The 24438-nt window shown below is 38.5% G+C and overlaps 1 protein-coding gene and 5 non-coding genes across 6 annotated transcripts; all 6 read left to right on the forward strand.

Moving 5' to 3' along the window:
- The first annotated feature begins 4257 nt into the window (after positions 1-4257).
- LOC102722149 lies at positions 4258-13422 on the forward strand. The gene is made up of 12 exons (XM_006662248.3): positions 4258-4632; positions 4770-4871; positions 8376-8456; positions 8895-9004; positions 9099-9234; positions 9304-9402; positions 10227-10332; positions 10476-10786; positions 10872-11054; positions 11199-11396; positions 12269-12586; positions 13136-13422. The coding sequence occupies exons 1-12, from the start codon at positions 4303-4305 to the stop codon at positions 13226-13228; spliced, it is 2067 nt and encodes a 688-aa protein (XP_006662311.3). The 5' UTR covers positions 4258-4302; the 3' UTR covers positions 13229-13422.
- A 3221-nt stretch (positions 13423-16643) lies between these two features.
- LOC121055630 lies at positions 16644-16752 on the forward strand. Its single transcript, XR_005812664.1, has one exon. It is a non-coding gene; the product is annotated as a small nucleolar RNA Z173 (small nucleolar RNA).
- A 1500-nt stretch (positions 16753-18252) lies between these two features.
- Positions 18253-18333, forward strand: LOC121055624. The gene has a single exon (XR_005812658.1). It is a non-coding gene; the product is annotated as a small nucleolar RNA Z168/Z174 (small nucleolar RNA).
- A 1033-nt stretch (positions 18334-19366) lies between these two features.
- LOC121055621 lies at positions 19367-19448 on the forward strand. Its single transcript, XR_005812655.1, has one exon. It is a non-coding gene; the product is annotated as a small nucleolar RNA Z168/Z174 (small nucleolar RNA).
- Positions 19449-19815: 367 nt separating this feature from the next.
- Positions 19816-19890, forward strand: LOC121055638. The gene has a single exon (XR_005812672.1). It is a non-coding gene; the product is annotated as a small nucleolar RNA Z163/Z177 family (small nucleolar RNA).
- A 1077-nt stretch (positions 19891-20967) lies between these two features.
- On the forward strand, positions 20968-21061 carry LOC121055625. Its single transcript, XR_005812659.1, has one exon. It is a non-coding gene; the product is annotated as a small nucleolar RNA Z165 (small nucleolar RNA).
- The last annotated feature ends 3377 nt before the right edge of the window (positions 21062-24438 follow it).

The raw sequence follows: 24438 nt of genomic DNA on the forward strand, positions 1-24438 counted from the left end.
GTACTTATAAAATTTCGTATGCACACGCGTGTGTGTGTATATATATGACAGATACGATCAAGCTGCTGAGAGCATCATTGTTTCGATTATATATATTATACCTTTTCTATTTATTTTATTTGACGCAATTGACTGTTGAATTTACGTTTGGCCATTTGTCTTATACAAAAAATATGTAATTTTAATTATTTTGTTATGATTTGATTTATTACTAAAAGAATTTTAAAAATGAGTTATAGTTTTGCATATTTGCACAAAATTTTTGAATAAAATGAACTGTTAGATGTTTATCAAAAGTTAACGGCGTGGTATAAAAGAAATCCAAGGGAATAGGTTGTAATAGATCATTAAGGACAAAAACATTATGAATATCAGTAGCGGTTTAATAGTAGATGGTTCTCTGCAGAAAATAAATTACGTTGTAAAAACTCAAAATTAACTTCATACAAAATAAATTACGATAAAAAACCCAAAAAAATTAGATTTAAAATTAAGTTTTAAAATTTAAAGTACTTGGGCTACAGCTTACCGGCGGTGGATGATTGAGTGTGATTAATTAGTTGCCCTTATATAAATCAGGTAGCTAAAGTTTAATTAACTGCTGCTAGTAACAACAACGTCTAAAGTTTAACCAGGCTGCCGTGCTGTGGTGGATGCATGAACCGGTCTTGATTATCGCTAACAACCCACTAAGTAACAAACAGTCAAAAATGACCGGATAGATGGATGTATAGACCATGTCGTTATAAGAATAAAGGTGAAAAACTTGCGTAGCCAACCAATCTCTATTTTCCTAGGTCAGTCCTGGTATTCCAAATCATTATACTACCTCCATCCCTAAATATTTGAAGCCATTGACTTTTTTTAAACACGTTTAACCATTCGTTTTATTCAATTTTTTAAAAAATATGTAAAGTTATATATATGCATAAAAATATACTTAACAATAAATAAAATGATATAAAAATAATTAGTAATTATGTAACTTTTTAAATAAGACGAATGGTCAAGCATGCATTAAAAAGTCGACGGCGTCAAATATTTAGGGACGGAGGGAGTAACAAAGGGCCCATAATTAAAAATAAATCATTAACAAGGAGAGTCCAGATCAACAAAGTCGTTTTCTCCTCGATCTATATCTTCGTTCTCTCCATGTACACGATTAAGAGCATAATTCACTGACCCTAGCTAGCTAATTAACTTTTTGATAATGCAAATGTGCTCCATTTGATATCTTTTAGCAATTTCTTTACAATAAACTCCTTCGATGTGTTTCAAGAGGAGCAACATCAAAAACTTCTTCGATGTGCTGTTTGTGGCCTAGTTGGACTTTATGTGTGATGCTAGAACATGATAATGTGTTGATTTGTGGCCCAGTGATAGCTACAAATAAATGTTTGTGTACCATTATTTGTGTTATCGCCATATATTATGTGCTGATATGTGAATGTGTATTTTGGAGATGATTATGTGCTATTTTTACATGAACATTTTGTATATTTACCTCACTGTATGCAATTTGGTAATTTTGGATAATATGTTGTCAAATTTTGTTAAAAAATAGACAAAACCATATCAAAATTTTGTTTAAATTAATTCAGATTTGAGTTAAATTTAGTTCAAATTTTACTACATTTGTCAATTTAATCAAACTTCACTAAAATATCAAACAAATTTGTCTCAAATATTAAGCATAAATAAATCAAATATTATAGTTAAATTATTTGTTACAAGGGACATGTGTAACAAATTTGTCTTAAATATTAAACATAAATAAATTAAATATTATAATTAAATTATTTGTTAGAGGGACAGATATATAAAATTTGGCCAATTGTGCAATAATCATTTATAAAGTAGGGTCAAATATGTAAGGGTAAAAACATTTATTCATATATCATTTAACACCGTTATGCTCACTTAACGGATTAGGGTTAGCCGACCACTTTAATTTTAAAAAACGGGGTCAAATCTGCAATGTGAAAAAACCAAGATCAAAAAGAGGGTTAAATGTGCAGTTAGTTTTCAAAGTAGAGTCAGTTATGCCCATTTATCATTTATTAATCTCACTGTCTCACACGAACAAAAACCATAGAAAGTTGCATAATAAATGGCAATTGTCAATTGACATGACTTGCATCAATTAGGACCTTCAATTAGAAACTTTCTAGGTGTTTCTCTGAATTTTTCCAAATTGAAACCCTACCATCCTAACCCTACAATATAAACAAGAAAAAGACCAACAACAAATTTAGGGCTCTATATCTTACAAATCAGATTAATTGAGAAAGGAATAGAGGGAAAATGTTGTGCTTATCTACTTTTTGCCGGTCTGTGGGCAAGCTGCGATGATGATTCGCCGGCGTCGGCCACGGCGATCGGCGCACTGCATGGACGTGGAACCGATTGGAGCCTGGAGGAGAGGACCGAAGAGGTGAGAGGTCGTGAAGACTGAAGACGAAGAGACGGAGCCGGCGAGAGGGATGCGCATGCCTCGGTGTGTGACTTAAGAAAAAGATAGAAACTATCGATCTGCCTTCTCCCCTGCCCAGATCGATCTTTTCTCTCGTGGGCTGACTATGGGCCTTCTTTGCTGCTGCCTGCTCACCTTGTTGGGCTGCTACTTGGACTAAGGGTGCAGTTTATTGGGCCGAGGGGGTGCATATAGGGCCCATATATGAGGTAATAACTGAAATTTTTTTAAAAAATGTCTACCAAAGGTCTCTATTATAGGCTAGTTTGTTTTCCGTCCTAACCAGAATACCATAAATATATACCCTTTAATTAAATAAAACCGTGCAAATTCAGTCCCATAGCAGGTTTGTCTGTTTTTGCGTGGTTTCGAATGACGTGGCATAAGATAGCCCATATGTCAGTGGCCTCAATTTTTTTTCTCATTTTCTTTCTCTTTGTTCTCTCCCATGCTCTTCTCTCTTCCTCCTCACTTCGCATAGGGCGGCGGCGGCGGCGGCGGCGGCTGGGCACGTGCAAGCGCAACTAGGGCGGGGGCTGGCCGACCTGTTAGGATTAGTTCTTGCTTTTTTCTTAAAGTTGAGATGACTAAACTTATTCGTTATGCATGCAGTAGAATAGAGACAACGGTCATCATACAAATTTTCATCAAGGTTGGTTAGAGATTTAGTAACAGATTATCTTGCTAATTATGTATATCCTCCTAGTGTGGTGTTTTTAGTTTGTCTTCTTTTCATCACTAAATATTTGCTAGTTCATGTTGGTGTTTTTTATATTTATGTAATAAGACACTATATCTTAACTTTTATGTAAAAGGGGATATTTATCCATTATCTAAAAATACATAGTGCTAATGGTACGGTAAAAGACTTCCTGCAACTAAAACCTAATCAAAAACAAATGTGTGTTGGTCTTTAATGTAATCCTCCAATTTTTAATTGACGTGATTGACTTTTAAATTTAAATTTATGTTTCACCATTCGTCTTATTTATTTTTTTAAATATAAAAAATTATAAATTATGTTTAAAGTTATTTTTAATAATCAAATCATAACAAAAAAATCAATAATTATATAAATTTATTGAATAAGATGAATGATCAAACGTATATTAAAAAGTTAACGGTCTCAAAATAAAAATACCAGAGGGAGTAATGGTTTATAACGAGAGATATGTCATTATTATTTTTAAACAACACCTAATTAATCATAGAGTAAAGTGCATCAGCGGTCCCTAAACTTATGTGTATATGTCATTTAGGTCTCTGAACTCTTAAAATTGCATTTTTGGATCCCTGAATTTGTCTGGTGTGTCATATAGGTTCAAACGGGCTTCGACCCGCTCCATCCGCTGACATGCCATGTCACGGTGGCGTCTACGTGTTGGTGGTGCCATGTGGGTCTCACATGTCAGTATCTCTCCCCTCCTTATTCTTGTCTCTCCCTTCTCGATTCCTCTACTGACATATGGGACCCACACAGCCCCACTAACACGTAGACGTCATCGTGGCATGCCATGTCAGCGGATAGAGTGAGTCGGAGCCCATTTAGACTTATATGACACCCTAAACTAAAGACCTAAAAAATACATTTTGAGAGTTAAGAGAACTAAATAACACGTGCCCACCACTGATGCACTTTCCTCTTAATCATATCTCTACCGTAAATGTAGTGCTACTGCTCATATTTCCAGAAGCGTATCAACTTATCGCACGGCACCTCGATTTTCGCTACACGTACACGCGCTGTCCACCCCAACCTTCCCCACCGACTTCCTCCTCGATTCATCATCTCCCCCCACCTGCTCCCCCCAACGCCACCGCCCACCGCGATGGACACGCCGCCGCCACCGCCGCCGCCGCCGGTGAACTGGGACGCGCTCGACGCCCTCGTGCTCAACTACGCCAGATCCGACCGCCTCCTCCTCTTCCCGCGGGCCTCCTCCCCGTCGCCGCCCTCCTCCCCATCCTCGTCCTCCACCACGACCGCCACCTCCTCCTCGGCGCCCTGCTCGTCCTCGTCCTACCGCTCACGCATCCTCATCCGCCGAGCCCGCAGCGCGCTCGAGGAGGGGGACGTCGACGCCGCGCTCGCGCTCCTCCGGGCGTACGCCCCCGGTGCGCTCCTCGACCACCGCCTCCTCTTCCACCTCCACAAGCAGGTGCGCCCGCCCCCGCGCCCGTGCCTTCCTCCTCCTCCTTCTCCTTCTCCTTCTCCTCCTCGGGATTTCCTCCAGTGCTCCCCCTGCGCGGCTTTCGTCTTCCTAACTAGATATGAATTTGTTCTTCGTCGATGCAGAGATTCGTGGAGCTTGTGAGGAGGGGGACGGAGGCAGACAGGGAGGCGGCGCTGGACTGCCTCCGCACGGTGCTTGCGCCCTGTGCGCTGGACGCCTATCCGGTGAGTGCGGCTTCGGCTCAATATTCTCCTCCTCTCGTTTGAAACTGATGTAAATGGAACGTGATCGTGAATTTTGTGCCGGGATACCCCCACCAGTGGCTTGGAGCATGCCATCTTATAGTCTGCTTGACACAATATGCGGTGGATCGAGTGAACAGGATAGTTAGTTTCCGTTATTTAACATAAGGTGAAATACTGTATGTGTGTTTTCAAGTAGGATTCTAACTTTAGCCAGTAGTATGATGGATGTGTACTGAGCTTATTGTTACAATATTATTGTAAAGTTAGCTCTATCACCAATCATGCTTGATTTTGTAATTCTGCTAGTGTCAAAACCAAACAACTACCAGAAACTTGCGGTTACAAGTGAAATAATTAAATGATCGGGCAAATACAAGGAAAACATAGCTTCCACGGGCTAGTTCCCAGCTTTCTATTGCTCCTTATGGAAAAACAACAAACATATCTGGCTAAACACCAAACATACCCTTATCGTTTTTTTCTGATACAGATGCCTTAACTACATAACACTATTACTGTTTGCGTCTTAAAGATTGCCCCATATAGGTTTTAACTGAAGGTATATACAATATTTACACCTGATATATATTTTTGATATGTGGAAAAAAATTCTAAATCAATCACAAACAGTTTTTTTTTTTTCTCTCAAAGGAACAAACAAGGTCAGCTGTGAAAGGTCAATTACTTGATAAGGTGCCTGTAGCATAAGGCATTAATGATTTCATTTATTTCATATGCAATCCAACGTGGATTCAAACAAAGCTTCATAGTTGAGTGTGACCAAAAACCCTATAAAAATGTTGAGATAATCACTATATCAGGCCACTCAACCAGTAGTTACTGCTTTACTGGCATTTGTTGTTGAGCCCAGTGTTCTCCTAGGCCACCCAGGTCCTGATGTATGCCCACTGGACAAAATCATCTAGGTGGCCACCCAATGCTAACCTTTACCAAGTGACTTATAGGAAAACATATGTTTTGCCTGTTTAGAAAACTAAAGGGAAACTGTTCTACCTTAATATTGGTGATGGAGATTACTCAGAAGATTTAAACACCACATATGGCGCCATTTGTGACATGTAAGGAACACAACAAAATGGTTTTCTCATATTACATATCTCTATCACAAAAGGTTATTTTGACTTTTTCCATGATAATGTTGGTGATCACTGCCTGTTGGAAGTACCCTTTCTTTTAAGGGTGATTGAAGATGTGTCTTGAGTAACACTGAATCTTCTTTTTTTGTGTGAAATAACTATAGTGCTACCTATGGTTTTAAAAGTTTCACCTAGGCAAAGCCTCCATGCAAGGCAAAGCATCGCTGTCGCTCAGCCTCTCCAATACTCTCTGCTCTTCCTCTCCCCTTCATGTTCTTCCTCTCCCTCTCTCTGCTGTCTCTTGGATCTCTACTCTAGCTCTTCTCCAATCCTTTGCTCTTCCTCTCCCCTCCCCCCTGTTCTTCCTCACCCCTCCCCTTCGCTCTAACTCTTAGATCCCTATTCTTCCTCTTGCACCCTTGTGTAAGGTGTCACCTTGACTATCGCCTTGAACACCTAGGCAATTTGAGCGGTGCTGTGTCACCTTGCCTCGCCTTAATGCTAAAAGAATCACGGTGGTACCGTGCTGTGTACCTACCTGCTGAAATATTCACTTGACATTCTTCCATTGTAAACAGCTATGCATTTTTTTTATTTCCATGAAATAATGTATTGCAATAATATCAGAAGGCAGGAAGAGCTCCTGTCACTTCCCTTAAGTTCCCTTATACTTACTTTTACAAGAAGTACAAAGGCCATACTACTTGCTAAATGAGAATGCGGATAAACAATTCAGTGGACTCATTGTTTGATTGTTATAGACTTACTGTTCTGTACCATGCTATGGTCCTACTTGATGTGACTCTGAAGTTCATTATTGTAACTTCCTGTTTCTTTCCTATTCCACCCTAGGGATAGAAAACTTCAAATATATTATATGGGTCGGACATAAATACCGCCTCTTGCTTTCTAGAAGGCTTATTTTATTGTCAAAAAGTATGGAGATTAAACCTTGGCTATTGATTTCTTCTAAAATATATTCTCATAGCTGAACGCCTGAACCAATATTGTATGAAGACAATTTGAAAAATTTAGTATACTACATGTACTTGTAATTTGAATAGTTGTTATTCAAAATCTACAAAGTTTGTATCTGTGAAATCAAAATGCGAAGTACCAAAATACCAGGTTTAGCCGAACATTTTACATTTTGATTCTGACCCCCATTCAGCATAAAGCTATATGGTCGATTGGTCATCATGTTTGGCAGGGTTAATTTTCTTCCTTATTGAAGACCCAATATATTGAGATATCCAGGTTGAGCTTTTCATTCACTGTCTGTGAAGATACTAAAATGGATGGCCTCCTGCTAAGCTATTCGAATTGCCCTGTATTTCAGTCACCTAACATGTATTGTACTTGATGCCTCAAATACGTTATATCTGTCTACACAATAAGTTTGTTTTTCCCATCAAGTTAAGAACCCTGCGGAAAATCTCACATGTCCTTGCATAAGCATTTGAGCCTCTCATGATATAATAACTTGGAAGTATAGTGGCTATAACATATTGAAATGGCATACTTGAAGGTCTGCCCATGAACTTTGTTGCATCTTTCAGAGGGTTCTTTTCTTGACAGGAAAAGCCTAGTATCTTTATAGGAAAGGGAAAATCCTAAGTTATAGATGTTGATAACAAAATTCTTTCACTCTGTAGCATTATTCTTCCAGTTACATCTTTATTTTCTAGCAGAGTGGTAGTATGTACTTACCTCGTACTTATCTTAAAAAAAATATAGCATCCATCTGGTGTAAACTGTATGTGGTCAAGCATCAGTTTATCACTCTATGTAGCATTTCTTTCCTGTTACATTTTTATTTTTTAGTGGAACAATATTATGCATTAATCTTGCCTTCATCTTAAAAATAATGTAGCATCGATCTAAATTGAACACCTTGCATGTTATTATGGGACGTGTTCCACTATAGAAAAACACTTGTTGATGCAAACTAATGGTACATAAGGATATGCATAACATGTGAACAATTCATAGCTTGAAGCCTTTTCAAACTATTTTATGACATCTAAATTTGCACATATGTTCTAATTTTCATGCATGATCATAGTACTCTCTCTGGTCATAAATATTTGGTATTTAGAACAAATTTGGTCAACTTTTGATATTCTTAACTATCATTAATTTCTCCAATGCTTAATCTAAAAAATGGTATGCATAAATTTGCCTTGATAAGTCCTATCGTAATATCATAAACTTATTGGTTTTATAAACTTCTTCTAATACAAAATTGATGATCAAAGTTTTAAAATTTTGACTGAATCTTGTCCTAAACGTCAAATATTTATGGCTGGAAGGGGTACTGTCTTTCTGTTTGTTTGGATTTTTTTTACCGAATGTTGGCAATTTGACATGTTGGTATGTTCTGAAGGAAGCTTATGAGGAGTTCAAACATATACTGCTGGTATTGATATATGACAAAGATGATCAATCATCCCCTGTAGCAAATGAGGTATGCACGATCATGTGTCCATGTTATGCTTGCAAGCTTTTTAACAGAAGAATGTGAACTTTTAAATTTATTCTTAGTATTTCTATTTTGGCATATAAACTTCTTAACATAGCAACTTACAAGTCCTTTTGACATTAATAGATTCAAGATGAAAGGAAGAATGTAATAATAATAATAATAATATTATTATTATTATTATTTCATGTTTCCAGAGCCATAGCATCATGTTGGTTGCTTTACCATTTTACCAACTCATTTTATTAAATATACTATCTCCACTGCTTCTTTGAACTATGTTTAAAATTAGAGTTTGGTGATTTACATTCTTGAGCATTTTTTTAGTGTGCTGTAGGAAAGCGGTTGTTATCTCAGATATAACACTTATTTTAATTGAAAGATACAACACATTTCATCTGGTTAAAATGTTCTTCTCTACAGTGGTCTATAAAGAAGCGGTTTGAACTTGCCGGATTGCTATCATCCATATTAAGAGCTCATTTACAAGCTTATGATCCTATTCTGTCAATGACATTACGGTACTTGATAAGGTACCTTATTTGCTATACCATTTGACCTTTTTAATATAGTTGATTAGGCTGCTTCCCCTACAGTATTCTGACAATCTTACAATGTTTTGAAAAGCATCCACAAACAGCTTTGCTCGCGCCAAGGAATTTCTTCGCCCATATCTGATCTGACTGAGCGGCTGCTGTTTGATGACTGTGATCTACCTGCAGTTCCTCAGGAATGCTCACTAGAAGCAGCACCATTTGATGAGGCAAGCACTTATCGTAATGATTTAAGAATACTATGATCCATGTACAAGCTTTTAATATTTGAATATTAGGTAGATGTGCAAGCCCTAGCACATGCTGTGGAATTGACAAGGCAAGGTGCTGTTGAAAGCTTGAAGTTTGCGAAAGGAGATATATTTCAAGCATTTCAGGTTATATTTCAAATTTCAAATTTATGTATGGTGTTATTCGGCTGTCATATGGAAGTTTTATTGTTATCTTTGTAGTTTTGTAGTAATTAAATACATTGTTAATATTATTATTACCATGAGTAGCATGTATCTAGCAATCAATGGAAATTAGTTAACCTATTCTCTCTCCCTAAATTTCTTCATCCCAATCTATAATCTCACTTTGGTATAAGTTGTGCCTTCCTATTGCATCCTGCATGCTGATGCTATCCATAGCCATACTGTGGATTCGTTGCTCTGTTTGATAACGTCAAATGTGCAATAGAGTTCTGAGAATTCTACCTGCTGATACTATATATTAGTTGGATTCTTTAATATTATCTGGTATGATTATATTAACATTATTAATACTTCTAATTTAGCTCCTTGTGCTTGTGTCTACTGTAGACATCTGTGTGTAAAGTGCACCACTGTTTTCCCTGAGTTCCTGAGTAACAACCGTGCATCACAAATGCTTGCATGGTTTGCGCAAGACCGTTATAATGAAATGGGGGTTGGGGAGTTGATATTTTTCTAATGCTGTGGCACAATAAATAGTTTCATATGGATTTTATCGTCCTGGATGTTGCATCATACTATCGTTGATTATTTCAAGAAGTGCAATATATGAAGAGTGATCTGCATTTTGTGGCTTGTTATTTGATGCAACTGACTGAACCTACTTTTCTATTTTGTATGTTCTTGCTTTTTTAAAAAGATAAAAGCACCTATGTTTCAACGATTGCTACCATTTATCTTCACTGATATCCAATGCTGTGTAAGTTAACTCTCTGTAATAATGCCAGAATGAATTGTGCCGAATGAAGCTGGATCTGCCACTCTTGGATAAACTTGTACATGAATACTGTATATATAGGGGAATAGTTGAAGGTGGTTCAAATGCCCTTCCTGGTAATGACAATGCCTAATTGACAATTTTGACTGATTTATAGAAGCAATTTTCTGTAGTGTTTTATGTTCAGTTAACTCTTGGAAGTACCTTTTTGGTTTTATGTAGCACTAGTGCAAACTGTTCACTTTTGCATATTCTGTAGGATGGGAAAGCAATAACCAAAAAAATGATGTCAACTCCATAGATAAACAAGAATCCAATACAGAAACACGGACTGAATTTGAAATGACTACCAATCAGAATGGAGATTGTAGCACCAGTGATATGGCCAATCATGATTCCTGGTCCAGGAGATTACGTAGGGTTAGAAGTAGTACATCAGGGCAACGAAGGCGGAAGAGATGGAGAGGACGGGTAGATGATCTAGATTATGCTTGTGTGACCCCATTGGATGCAAATAAACACGTATATTCTGCTCCTGACATGGACGAAGATGATATGGTAGTTAAAATGGTAAGATTTATTTTCTACTCATTATTCTGAGCCTGAATCTAGATTGTTCTGAAAACAAGTTCACTGATGGTTATACCTATTATAGGACATGATGGCAGATTCTGGTTTGTCTGATGCTAGAAACAATCAAGATCAGAAATATGAAGTTGTTTTAGAGATGAGGGATCTCACACGCAAAGGAATGGCTTCAAAAGTAGTTGAAGAGATAAACAACATGGATCCCGATTTCTTCTTGCAAAACCCCATTCTTCTATTTCAGCTGAAACAGGTGAGGCCAGTATGGACTTTGACTCAGGACCAGGAAAGAAAGGATAGGAAACCTTGATATGATCAGAACTAGAATGATGTATGCAAATCTGATAGGTAAGAAGCAATTCCTTTGATATCTTACATACAAATGTTTACATTTCAGGTTGAATTTCTTAAGCTAGTAGCTTCTGGGGATCATGTAGCCGCTCTCAAGGTTGCTTCCACTCATCTCGGGCCTCTTGCTGCCAGTAACCAAACTTTGCTAAAACCTTTGAAGGAAACTTTAGTAACACTAATTCAACCCTGTGAAGATGTACTCACAAAGTCATTGTCATTGCCTGTTCTTGCAAATTCTCTTCAGGTATGGTTAATGTTTGGGTTTTGTGAACTGTTAGCAAGTGGAATTGGTCTGCACTCTGCCATTTAATGAATTTATATTGAATACTCATGGTAGTAGACTACAACTTGTTTACTATTTTGTGGAAATGCATGAAATATATAATACCTTCCTTTTGTGGAGTAGCAATAACAGTAAAGGCCAATCATATGAAACAAGGCCTGATGTTTATTTATTTTGTCTGAAGGTTTTTTTTTATTTTATCTTGAGGTTTATTTATTTACTTTTATCTAGCTACTCGCTAATGTAGCAGTTACCTATCTATGTTTTTCATTCCATGAAATCATGGACCACCTTTGAAACCCGCCTTTGTGGCAATGCCCCATCCGTTCTCTCTGTATTCTTTTTCACCCTATTAGTCTGTATTTTGTACCTGGCTGAGAACTTCTTTGTCTTTCCCTTGTTTTGGTTAGTTTTATTTGGAGTTTGAGACTGTAATCTCTTTTAACACAAACAATCAAGTATTCTTGATGTGAAAGTGCTACTATTTACTACCCGTGTAAACTTGGCTCATTGGGTGCTATGTGATTCCCCTTGTCATGTAAAGTTGATGGTTCCAGTGCTTTTGATCTTGTTGGCCCTATCAATTATGTTCCTTCTTCCTTGAGTTTTTTGAAATTATCAGTATAGTAGATTGCTAGCATCATCCAGAACTCCAGATCTTTTTTAATGCAAATTGTGCTTAATTCCACATAATTCAATGTCTACATTGCAAGTTGCCATACGTGCAAGTTGCTATGGCACAAAGTGAATAGACAATTAAGTAGGAATTCAACCACCAACTAGTAGGGTGAAGCAGAATGATATTGTGGGCTTATTACAAGTCTTTTTTGAAGATTGCAATGAGCAGGAGGCTTGGTATTGAAGAACCTCAGCTAATGAAGATAGTCAGAACAACACTTCATACACACGGTGAATGGTTTAAGCTTCAGATGTGCAAGGACCGTTTTGAGCACTTTTTGAAGATTGATTCTCTTAAAGAGGTTGATCCATCTGTGGGGAGCCACATTATGTCCAAGGTCCTTACAGATGAATGTGCTAATGGATCTTCTCAAATCACAACATGCTCTAGTGGCAAGGTGCCAGATGAAGGTAGTAGCCCTCAGGTGTCTTCAGAAGTTGCCTGTGATGAAAACGCCATAATCAAGGTTATGGTAAGTAACATTTTCTTTTGGGTGCATTTGCTTGTTTGACACAAATCATAGTCCATATATATAAATCTTAGTCAGGATAATTTTTGGTATAAATACTTACTAAAATATTCCTCAGCCTTCTGCCACATTACACTATTTCCCATTTCACCCAACTTGTGGATTTGTGGTTGGCGATGAAAAGTTCTTGTAAAGTAGACAAAAGAAGATTTTACACCATTCATATATATCTCAATTCGCAACCTGAATTTTGACCTACAAAAAATACTGAAGTTGTAGCTTGGTGCTTCATTTGGCCTCATTACAAGTCTTTATTTAGGGTTAATCCTGTAATAATAATAATAATAGAAGCTAGCTAGGGACTTTTTGTTCGTATCATGATGATCTAAAACTAAATATATTGAGTAGAACATATTTATAGGCATTGTCAGAATATGTTTTTGCGTTAATTCCCATGTTCGGCATGACATCAATGACATGCACATATAAACTTGACAAGGAATTAATCAAATCGTTTTTACATTTTTTTCACTGTTCTACCTATTCTTTTAGGAATTTCTTGCCATGCCGAGGGCCGACGCCATTCAACTTCTCATGCAATATGGTGGGAACGCAGAGGCAGTCATCCAACAGATATTTTCGTAGTTCTTTATGTAAATATCAAATACGTTACATTTGTTTTAGAGATCAATTATTTGTTCATACTTTTCCTGTATATGAAGTTTTATTGGAACTAGGTTTGTCCTTTCGGCACCTTGTCTACTACCTTTTTTTTCATGTAACACAGAAACAAAGATGAAAAGATAACCTGGCTCACAATTTTCATGCGAGAAACTAAAGGATTGTGCTGAAAAACCATGGTCAAATCATGAAAAATCATGGTCTTTGTACTGTTTGTGATCACCAAAGACTTGTGTATTGTTGTAATTAAGTGACTGTGAGGGCATCAGCTGTCATCATTCTATGAGAAGACTGAAGACCACATGAATGATGTATATTTTCCTCCGTGCATCTTGTAAATCTGTAAAAATGTGATCATTAATATGGCAGTAATCAGTTGTATTGGAATTGGATATGTATTCATCAATGTTCTGTTTCGTGCATTCACATAGTTTTCGACCGTGTTTTTTTTTTTGGGGGAAAGAATATATGATTCTGTACCTTTTGTGTTCCAATTCCAATTTGGATGAATCGAGGGACATATTCGTACTCAAACTTAGCGAGCGTTCGCACGAAAACAGTAGGGTGGTCCTCGGCCAGTTGCAAAACAGCATGGAGCTATCCAACCGGCTTCGACCTGTTCGCACGGTTCGGCCGCGGCGCCGTCGAGCTGGAGGCTGGACGAGTTCCGGGTGAAGATGAAGGCAGGGATGAGCATGGGTGTTCCGGGTGAAGATGAAGGCAGGAATGAGCATGGGTCGACCCGTGGGTAATTTAGGGTTAATAAACTAAGTTTCACCATAAAATAAAATTTAGTTTATTTAGTTGAATTAGCGTCGATCCTAAAGTGGGTCGACCCACGACCATCTCTAGATGATGAAGTTGGTGTTCCTCGTTCCTGCCGGTGCAGATGGTCGAGGAAGACAGCTTTTTTTTTTTCTCGAGGTGGCCACGCATGGCAGAACACATGGTGTAATACATAAATTAATTTCTAGTGCTATTCACAAATCACCAGCCAGCTTTTTGGTCCAGGAAGAGATAATTAATCTTATGGGTGTCCGGTCCAAGTGAGGAAAAAAAATATGGGTCATCCAGTAATATAAACATGTAGAGGATTATCAATTCGAAAGCATTACTCTCGCACATAATGGCATACATGGGCCGGCCCAACAGCGAGAAAGAAAGCCCATGCATCTCCATGGGACGCAGAGGCTTTTCTTTCCGGGTGTTTGGGTTTCGTCGCGGCTCCGTTTCCTCGTATTTTCCTTTTCTTTTTTCTTTTCGCGAGTCGTAGCCAGCCCCTGCAACGCCGAGCTCGTGAAGACGATCGATCAGAGCCGTCCGTTCCCAAAAGGAGGCAGGACCGCATCGATCGAAGCCGTCCGCGCCGCTTATTAATACGCCTCCCACCGCTCGCTCCTCTGCCCCTCACTATTCTCTCGCTCGCTCGCTTTTGCTTTCTTCCTTTCTTCTTCTTTGCAAGGCCACCCTCACCTCCACTAGTAGTACTAGCATCGCCCTACTGTTCTCTAATCCAATCTCCCTCTTGTTTGTGATCGCGTTTAATGCGTGTGGTTAAGTTGTACGAAATCGTTTGCGCTCTCTGAATCTTTGTTTTCCTTTTGTTCTTTGATTTTGGTGTGGGATTGGTGTGTTGTTGGATTGCTCTTGTTGCTGGCTTTGCCGATCGATGAGACGAGGCGAGATCAGATATCGATCTGTGCGCTCTCGAGACCTTGTCGAGGCACCATGCGTTTTGCGTATTCTTCGTGGAACTGCAATTTTTTCCGTTTGATCTGAACTTTTTTCTTCGTCTTGCAGTTTTCCTTCTTTAATTTGCTCCATCTGTTTTTCGCTTAGATCTTCGGTGATGACCCCTTGAGGTGGGCGCAAGATCTGAGTGAAGACGATCGTTCATATATATAACTAGCGAGATGAATACTTGACGAGATCAGTTGTGCACACTGCTCATGGACTACGTTTTCCATTTTGATTTGGTTTCTTCCTTGTCCGTTCGCTCAACGGCGCCGGCGAGCCGCCGTTCGCGGCTCGAGTTTTGCTTTTCCGTCGTCTTTTTCACCTGCAGCGTCTGCAGCAGCAGAGCTTGTCCCTCCAACGTGCGTGCCTTGCGGGCGACGAAACCATCCGGGCCGTTGGCTGTTCGCGCGGAGCAATCCGCCGCGTCCACGTGTCACTGCTGTGCTGCTTTGGCCTGTCTGCTCTCTGTCTCGTCTTCTTCGTGATCTTTTTTTTTCCTCTTCTTAAATTTCTTCGGCTAATATGTGTTACCCCGTGAAAATTAAATTTATTTCTATTTATTTTATTGGAAGGGGAACGCAGCTGTTAATTATGTGGATCTTTTGCTTCTACCTTTTCTTGGTTAAGTTGATCTTCTTCGCAGAAGCCATCTGATCATCGTGTTCTTCGTTTGCTCTTGTTGTGTGCGTGTGCTGGTGATTATAAATTTACTGTCAATTCAAGGGTCCCCTCAGGACCCTCGCTACGATCTTGCAGTACTAAATTGGAGCTGAAAACTGAGGCACATTAATTTTGATTTCTCTCTTGGCGCTTGATGTCCAGAATATATAGGCTTAATTTACACGCTTTTATATTGGTTGTCTTTGAATCTGTTTTTCGATTCTTTCCCCTTTTAATTCTGTTTTGAGGCGCTGTGGTTAATTAAAATCTTTATAACAAAAATCAGTTTTCCTGATTGTATCTTGCTCCTTTTGATACCAATGATGTTTTGTAACATGCAAGAATTGAAGCCTGATGATGAGAAACCATTTGATCCCGAGTTGGAGATGATACTTAATAGATTGTTCTGAGGGCGTCGGTTCGCCGGCATGCATGGCCGAAGTTCCTCTGCCGCAGTTGCATCTCGTTCAGCTTCTTTATTTCATCTGCGGCAACTCCGGGTCTGCAGAAGAGAATGTGGGCGGAGTGATTGGCCACATCCACCTGTCCATTCTTGGTCGCTTTTGTAACTAATTTTTTTATTTTGCTGGTTATGTTTTGTGAACCTTTGCATGCTTAATTTCTTGATTTGTTTTCTGGCTAATTAACTTTAATTTGCTTGCTGCGCTGATGATGAGTTTAAAACGTACTAGGTTGAATTCTGGTTCGAAGTTCGAACGATGACCATCTTGTTCTCCAGCCATTTGAGGTGTATTTGCAAAGGATTCGAAGGAATTAATTATTCTTCTTCTTGCTGTGGCGTGCTAATTTCCTTACGTTGAAGACATTGATGGACCTTTTGGCTGATTTTAAACCTATCTCTATTAACTTTCAGTAGCAATCCGGCCTTTTATGCAAACAAAATATATATGCATCCGATTTCTTGTGCTGTTGTCTGTGCCGAGGTTGTAGATTCTCTTGATTTGATCGCTCTAGTTAATTTGCAGCACCGATGATGAGTTTACAATGTACTAGGTTGAATTCTGATCGATCTGAGCCTCTGTGGTTCGAACGATGACCAACCAAGTGTTCCTCTCGATTTGAGGCGATGTGGTTCCGCTCTAGTTAATTAGCATCTTTCTAACAAAACTCAGTTTGTCTTGATTGTATCTTGCTCCTTTTGATCTTAACATGCAAGAATTGAAGTCCGATGATGCGAAACCATTTGATCCTCGAGCAGGAGATGATACTTATTTGGATATTCTGAGGGCGTCGGCTCGCCGACATGCATGGCCAGAGTTCCTCCTCTGTGGTTCGAACGATGACCATCTTGTTCTCCAACTATTTGAGATGTATTTGCAATGGTTCTGAAGGAATTAATTATTATCTTCTTGCTGATTTATTTACGTTGAAGACATTCAGGTACCTTTTGGCTGATTTTAAACCTATCCCAATTAACTTTCAGTAGCAATCCGGCCTTTTATGCAAACAAAATATATGTGCTTCCGATTTCTTGTGCTGTTGTCTGTGCCGAGGTTGCAGATTCTTTGATCGCTCTACTTAATTTGCAGCACCGATGATGAGCTTACAATGTAATAGGTTGAGGTGGATAGCACGAGCGAAGATTTTAGTACCTCGCGGTACTAGTTCCTTGAGGTCCAAAGGAAGGATGTGAGTAAATCTCTTTGTAACTATTTTTTTTTCGTTATTTTATGTAACTACTATTTTTTTTATTTTTCAGGTTAATTTTTGTGAACCTTTACATGCTTAATTTCTTCATTTGTTTTCTAGCTAATTAACTTTAATTTGCTTGCTGCGCTGATGATGAGCTCAAAACGTACTAGGTTGAATTTTGGATCGAACAATGGCCACCTGTGTTCCTCTCGAATTGAGGTGTATTTTGTCACCAACTAACTAAGTATTCTGTGAATTGAATTTCAGGTCATGAACCTTCTTCTCGTTCTCCAACGATTTAAGGTGTATTTGCAATGAATTCTAAGGAATTAATTATCTTCTTTTGGCTGATTTAAACCTCTCTCAATTAACAAAATACGGATTATTAACTTCAATGTTCATGATATTGGCAGGATCTTTCTCTGTTTCTCTGCTCTGTTCTACTCGCCGAGGTTCCATGCTCTCACCATGCATGGAGGTTGCCTTTACTTCCTTCGAATCTTCTTCTTTCCTGTGCTTTAGACTTTTGTTTAGTTTCCAGTCTGGTCTGAGGCCATCCATCCAACCTTTGTGGCATAGGCGAGATGCTGTTTCTCTGTTTTCTCTATGCTGTTCTGCTCATCGAGGTTACAGATTCATGGTTTCCGACGATGTTTGCAATAATACTGCTGCTTACTCTTGATCTTACCATTTGATCCTCGAGCTGGAGATGATACTTCTCAAGATTGTTGAGGGCTTTGGCTCTCCGGCATGCATGGCTGGAGTTCCTCCGCCGCCGTTGCGTTTTTTTCTGCTTCTTTTCGCCGTCTACGGGAACTGTCGTCTGCTTCTTTTCGCCGTCTGCGGGCCCTGCAGCGAAACAATCTGCCGTCTGCTTCTTTTCTGCTTCTTTTCGCCGTCTGCTTTTTCTCTGTTTTCTCTGCGTTGTTCTGCTAGTCGGGCCGATGATGCAAAACATGCTCCTACGGTCTTTGACCTATGGGGAGGTTTTCCTAAGCATATTTCCCAAGCTGAGGCCCCTCATTATCAACCTTCTTTCTGACTTATCTCTCCCATGAGATTGCAGTTGTTCGATTCAAATTCAGTGGGCTGCAAGTTTGATTCTTTTGTTCGCAGCAACTCCATTGAATCTTGTGTCGCCAGTGATATAAATCAAAGACTTGGTCGAATTATCGCGTTCATGACGTCTCTTGCGTTTATTGGAGCTGGATGAGGCACACAACATCTTTTCTTGCCCTAAATTTGTTTTTAAGGCTTTCATGACGTCTTCTATTTGTTTTTACCTGATGAAATATGAGCCTTGGTTTGCTATGCCCCCAAAGTCTTTTGGATTTGGCCAGTGAAGTACACCATAGAATCCGAGGCCTTGAAATATCTTTGTTTTTAGCTTTTGTACATTTTTTGGATTGGCCTTGAAATCCGAGGCCTTGTACCGATACTCCGAGTAAAATGAGGTGCACTGACTCTCTTTCTGAGGCCATGGGCGAATATTTTCTGTAGACATTGAACAGCTCTGAAAATCGCCAGTGGTGAACCTGACACACTAACAAATCTCTGATCTGTATTCCTCAATTATTTTGTCAGGTCGGCCAATGATGCAAAGGAAATCAGTGTAGCCTGTGATGAATCAGATATTTTGACCTGAGTATATTTCTTGACCATAATCAGAGCATTTCCATTTAGGCACATTGAAATATATATTATTAGATCTGAGACATTTCACCTATCCATAATCCATAATTACTTTTAAGCATAAATGACATTACATATCAGTTTCTGCATTGCATTTCTTCTGTTTTGACTTTTGAGCAAAAATGACGTAACATTTCCTCTGTTTCTGCATGTTGCTGACTTGCTTATATTGAAATTTCTATTCTGTCTATGTAGCTTTTGCTTGTTTTGTACCAAAGATTTTTGGATTGGCCACTGAGTTAAATGATTCAGGTAACTGTTAAGTAAGTCAAATACCTTGTCTTTTGTATTGCAGAGTTGGCAATGATAATGATTTATTGATGCACAACTGAATTTAATCTACCTGATTGCTTCTTCTGTGGGCCGGTGATGTGAACCATTCTCCTACGGTCTAGACCTGTGGGGAGGATTTCCTAACCATATTTCCCAAGAGCTGAGGCCCTTAGCTTTATCAACTTCTTTCTGTTTTCTCACTCCCAAGAAATAGCAGTGGCATTCTTGTTTGCCTTTTTCTGCAGCAGCAACTGCAGTACTTTGTGTCTTTTGTATTGTTTGAAGAAAAAATGATTCAATGATGTAAAATGTATATCAACCTGCTATACTTTCAAGTCTGAACTTCCCCTAATTCTTCCACTCCAAATCAAATGCACATTTGCACTACTTCGTGTAGACAGGGTGCACTAGTCTTGTGGACTGCCAATGAAGAAATGAAGCATAGGAAACATTAGGTCCAAGTGTGCTCCTGTCAGTCATAGGAATAAAAATCTGCTTTTTCAACCGTAGTTTGTTTTTCCCTAAGTCCTTCGGATTGGCCAGTGATGAAAAGTGAGTTGTACAGATACTCTATTGAGTTGAATGAAGTACACCCATAGAATCTGAGGCTTTGAATTAGCTCCGATGGTGCTATGAGCTTTTATGTCACATTTGAGCTTTTGTTTGTTTGTTTTTGGATTGACCAGTGATGAAAGCTTCTTTGCTAGTCTCAATTTTTGGATTGACTTCCATCTTTTTGTACGATGTAATCGCCTGTGATAAATCTGAAACACTAACAAACCACTGATCCGTATTCTTGAATGGTTTGTGTACAGAGCTCATCAAATTTCATCACCTTTTTGAGACCTCTATAGAAAGCTCAAGGACACCTGTGTAGCCTGAGGCGCTAGAAACAGGTAATCACATAAATTTCGATGGTACTCTGGAACTTGCAATAGCTAATCTTTGAAGTCTGGACTTTCTGCTTTTGCATCAAATGCATATTTGGAGTTCTTGATGTCTTGCATGTTCCAGTTATAGCATTACAGGGTGTACAATCCAGCTTCTTGATGAACTTAATAGTGGAGTGTTCTTTATTTTTACTATAAAACAGTTTTAATTTATAACATTTTTAAGCTTCTCATAAGTTGATATTATGACTGTTCCTTTTGATCTGATGATGTAATCCCTAGTGAAGTGCCAATGATGACCATATATTGTACTTTCTATGGCTCTATCCGAGTTCTTTATCTGGTGGAGACCGGTGATTTTTGCAACTTCTGTTATTTCTTGAAAGTAACTTTGATGGATTATTGTGATCTGATATCATGTATTCTTGCTCATAACTGTTTTTATGAAAATACCAATTGCTTGATTTCCCTTTGCTTGATTTTTAGAATAAATATATATTTGGTTTTCTGAGCTCTGCTTTTCTGCTAAAAAGAGAAATTTGTACTCCCTTGTTTCATAATATAATATGTTTGACTTTTTGCTTGCAATGTTTGACCATTTGCCTTATTTAGAAAATTATGAAAATACTATTTATTTTGCTTGTGACTTACTTTATTATCAAATAAACTTTAAACATGACTTGCCATTTTTTCTATAATTGTACTAAATTATAAATGGTCAAAAGTTACAAGTAAAAAAGTTAAACATCTTATATTATAAAACGGAGGTAGTACCTATCACCTGTTCACAGCGCAATAACCATTCTATGATGAATTGTCCTTAGTGGATTCCAATGTGAATCTGATGACGTTTTGGTTCTATGAGAACATGCTATGACATGTCTGAGACAATAAAGATTTGGAGTTTTGACATGATTTGACATGTAAAATGGCTTTGAGCAATGTTGACTGTAATTGCAGCTATGGGCCCATGGTGTTCCAGACGTTGACAGTTGCAACGGGTCGATGAATAATTCAGCACTTAGAGCTGAAGGTTGTTATGCATGCACGAGAGATGTGGGAGCAGCAGGGATGGTGACTACGTCAGGGTTGGCGTGAGTTCCGGATCGTGGGATGGCATGATTGTAGGCCTTGGATTCTTTAATTTTCTGTTATGGAGTATAAGTAGATGTAGCTTCGTTTCCAGTTGTAAGTTTCTCAATTCAGTTGAATGAAGAAAACCAGAAAATCGCCCCACATATCTTCTCTCTCTCGCAAAGTTCTGAAACTCTGAACGTTCTTCTGTTCTGTTGTCTTTCTGCTCGTTGTTGCTGTTTTCCGTCATTTGCCGTTCCGGACGAATGCAGTTTGCGCAGAAGGTGTTCGATCGGTGGTCTCGCCGCCAACAAGCAAATGGCTTGGGTTCACAAGTGAATTTGTTCTGCATCAATTGTCATCAACACTTTGAAAAGCAAAATTTGAGGCAAGCATTTGCCTTTTTGTTAGTTTGCAATTTTATGCAATCTGATTCCCGTGTGTTGTATTACAGCTTGTTTTCACTCATGGTTGTATTACAATTTTATGCTGTGTTCTCAACATCTCTCTGCCACATGCACTCTGTCTGCATGTGTTGCTTTCGTTTTGTCGTTCTATTTGACAGCTAGAGTATTTTTCGTTTTGTATGAGGTTATATTATCGCAGTTGGGTGGGCTAGTGCTCTTCTTTGGAATTTTGGAAATTAAACTTGTGCAGCCCTGGTTTGCCATATTTATGCCAATGATATTATCTTACTTTCAATAATTTAATATGAACAGCGGGGCCAGTTCCTGTGCTCATATGTTCAGTGAGAAAGATACACATATATGAGGCATTTTATATTTTGACCTATTCGTTTTATCTAGTGTACGTGGCTTAGCTTTATTTCTCGATAATAAATTGGTTTTAATTTTTAGACCTATCTTCGTGATATCTCAAGGCTTGTTTTGTTTCCTCTAGATACACAATTTTTATATGTGATACAATTTGAATTTTTGCACCTCCACACTTGACATTTTGTTGCTGATAGCAAAGTCCATAGTTATGGCACACGCCATTCTAGTGTCTGCTTTCCTATGATATTTTAGATAATGTCAAAATTGGGCCTGTTTTGCACATTTCCTATGGCAAACATCAGTTTCATTAGCCTTATTGATGATTGCTGAGAATATTTTTTTAGTAGGACTCTGCTCCGATTTATCATTAATTTTAATTTCGAGTTGTCAATTGCCAGTTTTTATTTCCAATTGTTACATATGAATGCTGAGTTCTACACCTTTATGCCAATAACCATTTTTTTCCGATGAACCTCTTTGTTTTAATGTAATATCAGCCGATGATGACAATTGTCTTAATTTTGATAATCAATGATGACAATAATTATCTGAGGCATGCTTTGCTAGGCATATCGTGGTGCTCAATTGTTCAAATCACAGTGCATACTAAATGGTGACGTCTGGAATTGTTTAAATTGCATGTGCAAACTCTTTCAAAAACAATAAAATCATGACTCTTGACAAACCTGAACTTTTTTGGTTACTGTCTTAAGGCAATCAATATAATCTTTAGTTTGCTAATGGAAACATTAGAACTCAAGGAAATTGTTGTTCTACAAGGCATTTTATTTTCTGCTACATTGGCCTTATCTGATAAGTTGTTTGATCACTTTATTTTCTGATATTATCATTATTTTATCATTTCCACCTTTATGATTGGTTTTTTCCCTTACTAAATTATAGTCACTGGTATTGGATTGTGCATGCAGACCCAGTATGCGGAAATTCCTACTGCATTGCTTATCTGATCATGTTTGTTACTACTGGATAAACATGAAGTCTGTAGTCGATCCATTTCTAGATACAGAGTTAAACAGATTCATTCATATGTGCTTTCTATGAAGTATTGAATGAATACTAACGCAACCATGCAAGCACTGTAGAATTTGTGTGCAATTGTAATCTTGTAACAAAACCAAACTGAGAAAAAGGGACACTTGGTTGCAGACCATCTTCTATAACTGGATTTGTTGCTAGATGGAAAGAATTTACCTGTCTTTTCTTTCTCGAGGACTGAAGAACAACCACAGCAACAATGCATCGTGCGCTGTAACCACACAGAAATACAAATTGAGCATACCAGTGGGATGAATCCAATTGAGCAGTGGTGTTCTCTCGAAATTAAGAAAACTTTTAACTACTTCCATAACCCAGAAAGCTTATTTATTCCTACATGCAAGGGTACATAGGTTCATGCATATGTGCTCTCTGAAGAATGAAAAAGTATCAATGCAAGAATGCAGCAAAGAAATGAGTAACCATGGAGCTCTTGGTTGCAGAAAATTATCTACTGATTACTGCAGAAAAAACTTGAATTTGTCTTTGATTAGTTCTAGTAGCCCTCCGAATTCGAACTCATCTTTCCTTGCAATGTCTTCATGAATCAAATTATACCGATGAGATTGCAATGTCTTCATTGTGCTATAATTTGAGCTCCATGCTATAATTTGAACTTTAGCAGCCAACTCATCTTTCCTTGCAATGTCTTCATTGTGCCAATACCGATGAGATTCCTCTGGCCGATACTATCCCTCGAGTTGAATTCCTTGAGCAGTGTATTCGTTGAGTATTGTCTTGATCAAGTCTCGCAACGTGCTCATCAAAACTCCAGATTGATCGAACAAGGCGCGACAAACCGATTCATCAACAGTACCTTCAAGTGTCTTGACCATCGGCTTGGGAAATTGAATCTTCTGAATTAGCCCTTTTGGTATCATGATGAAAGATTGAAGGCAACGCTTCTCAAAATCTGTCACATGTTGTTTCACCAGCTCCCTTTGTTCTTCCATCAAATCCTCCATCGTGATTGAGTTCTTGGCAAACGATCGTTTGTGAGTAAAAATAACACGTGGTCCCACCTGGCGTGCCAAAAATGTGTTGACGCTGAAAATAGTAACAACGGTCACACACGAAGCCCTGGAAGTCAATCTTAGATAGCTCCAGTGCAGGACCTAATTTTTTAGAATGATACGCGGGCGTGCCAGTCAGTTTGATCCTGCAACTAACAAGATGAACGGTAAAACAAGCCGATCGGCTATCGAGCCGATATGTAACTAATAATCCAGCCGATCAGAAGTTGATGCTGCAATGGTTAGTCGATAGGATAAACGATCAGCTGTAAAAAGCTTGGATCGGCTAGAAACTTAATCTAAATAGACTTGAAATAAATATTAGACCAACATAACCCGCCAAGTCACTT

The sequence above is a fragment of the Oryza brachyantha genome, chromosome 10 (genome assembly GCF_000231095.2).
Source record: "Oryza brachyantha chromosome 10, ObraRS2, whole genome shotgun sequence".
Classification (NCBI taxonomy): domain Eukaryota; kingdom Viridiplantae; phylum Streptophyta; class Magnoliopsida; order Poales; family Poaceae; genus Oryza; species Oryza brachyantha.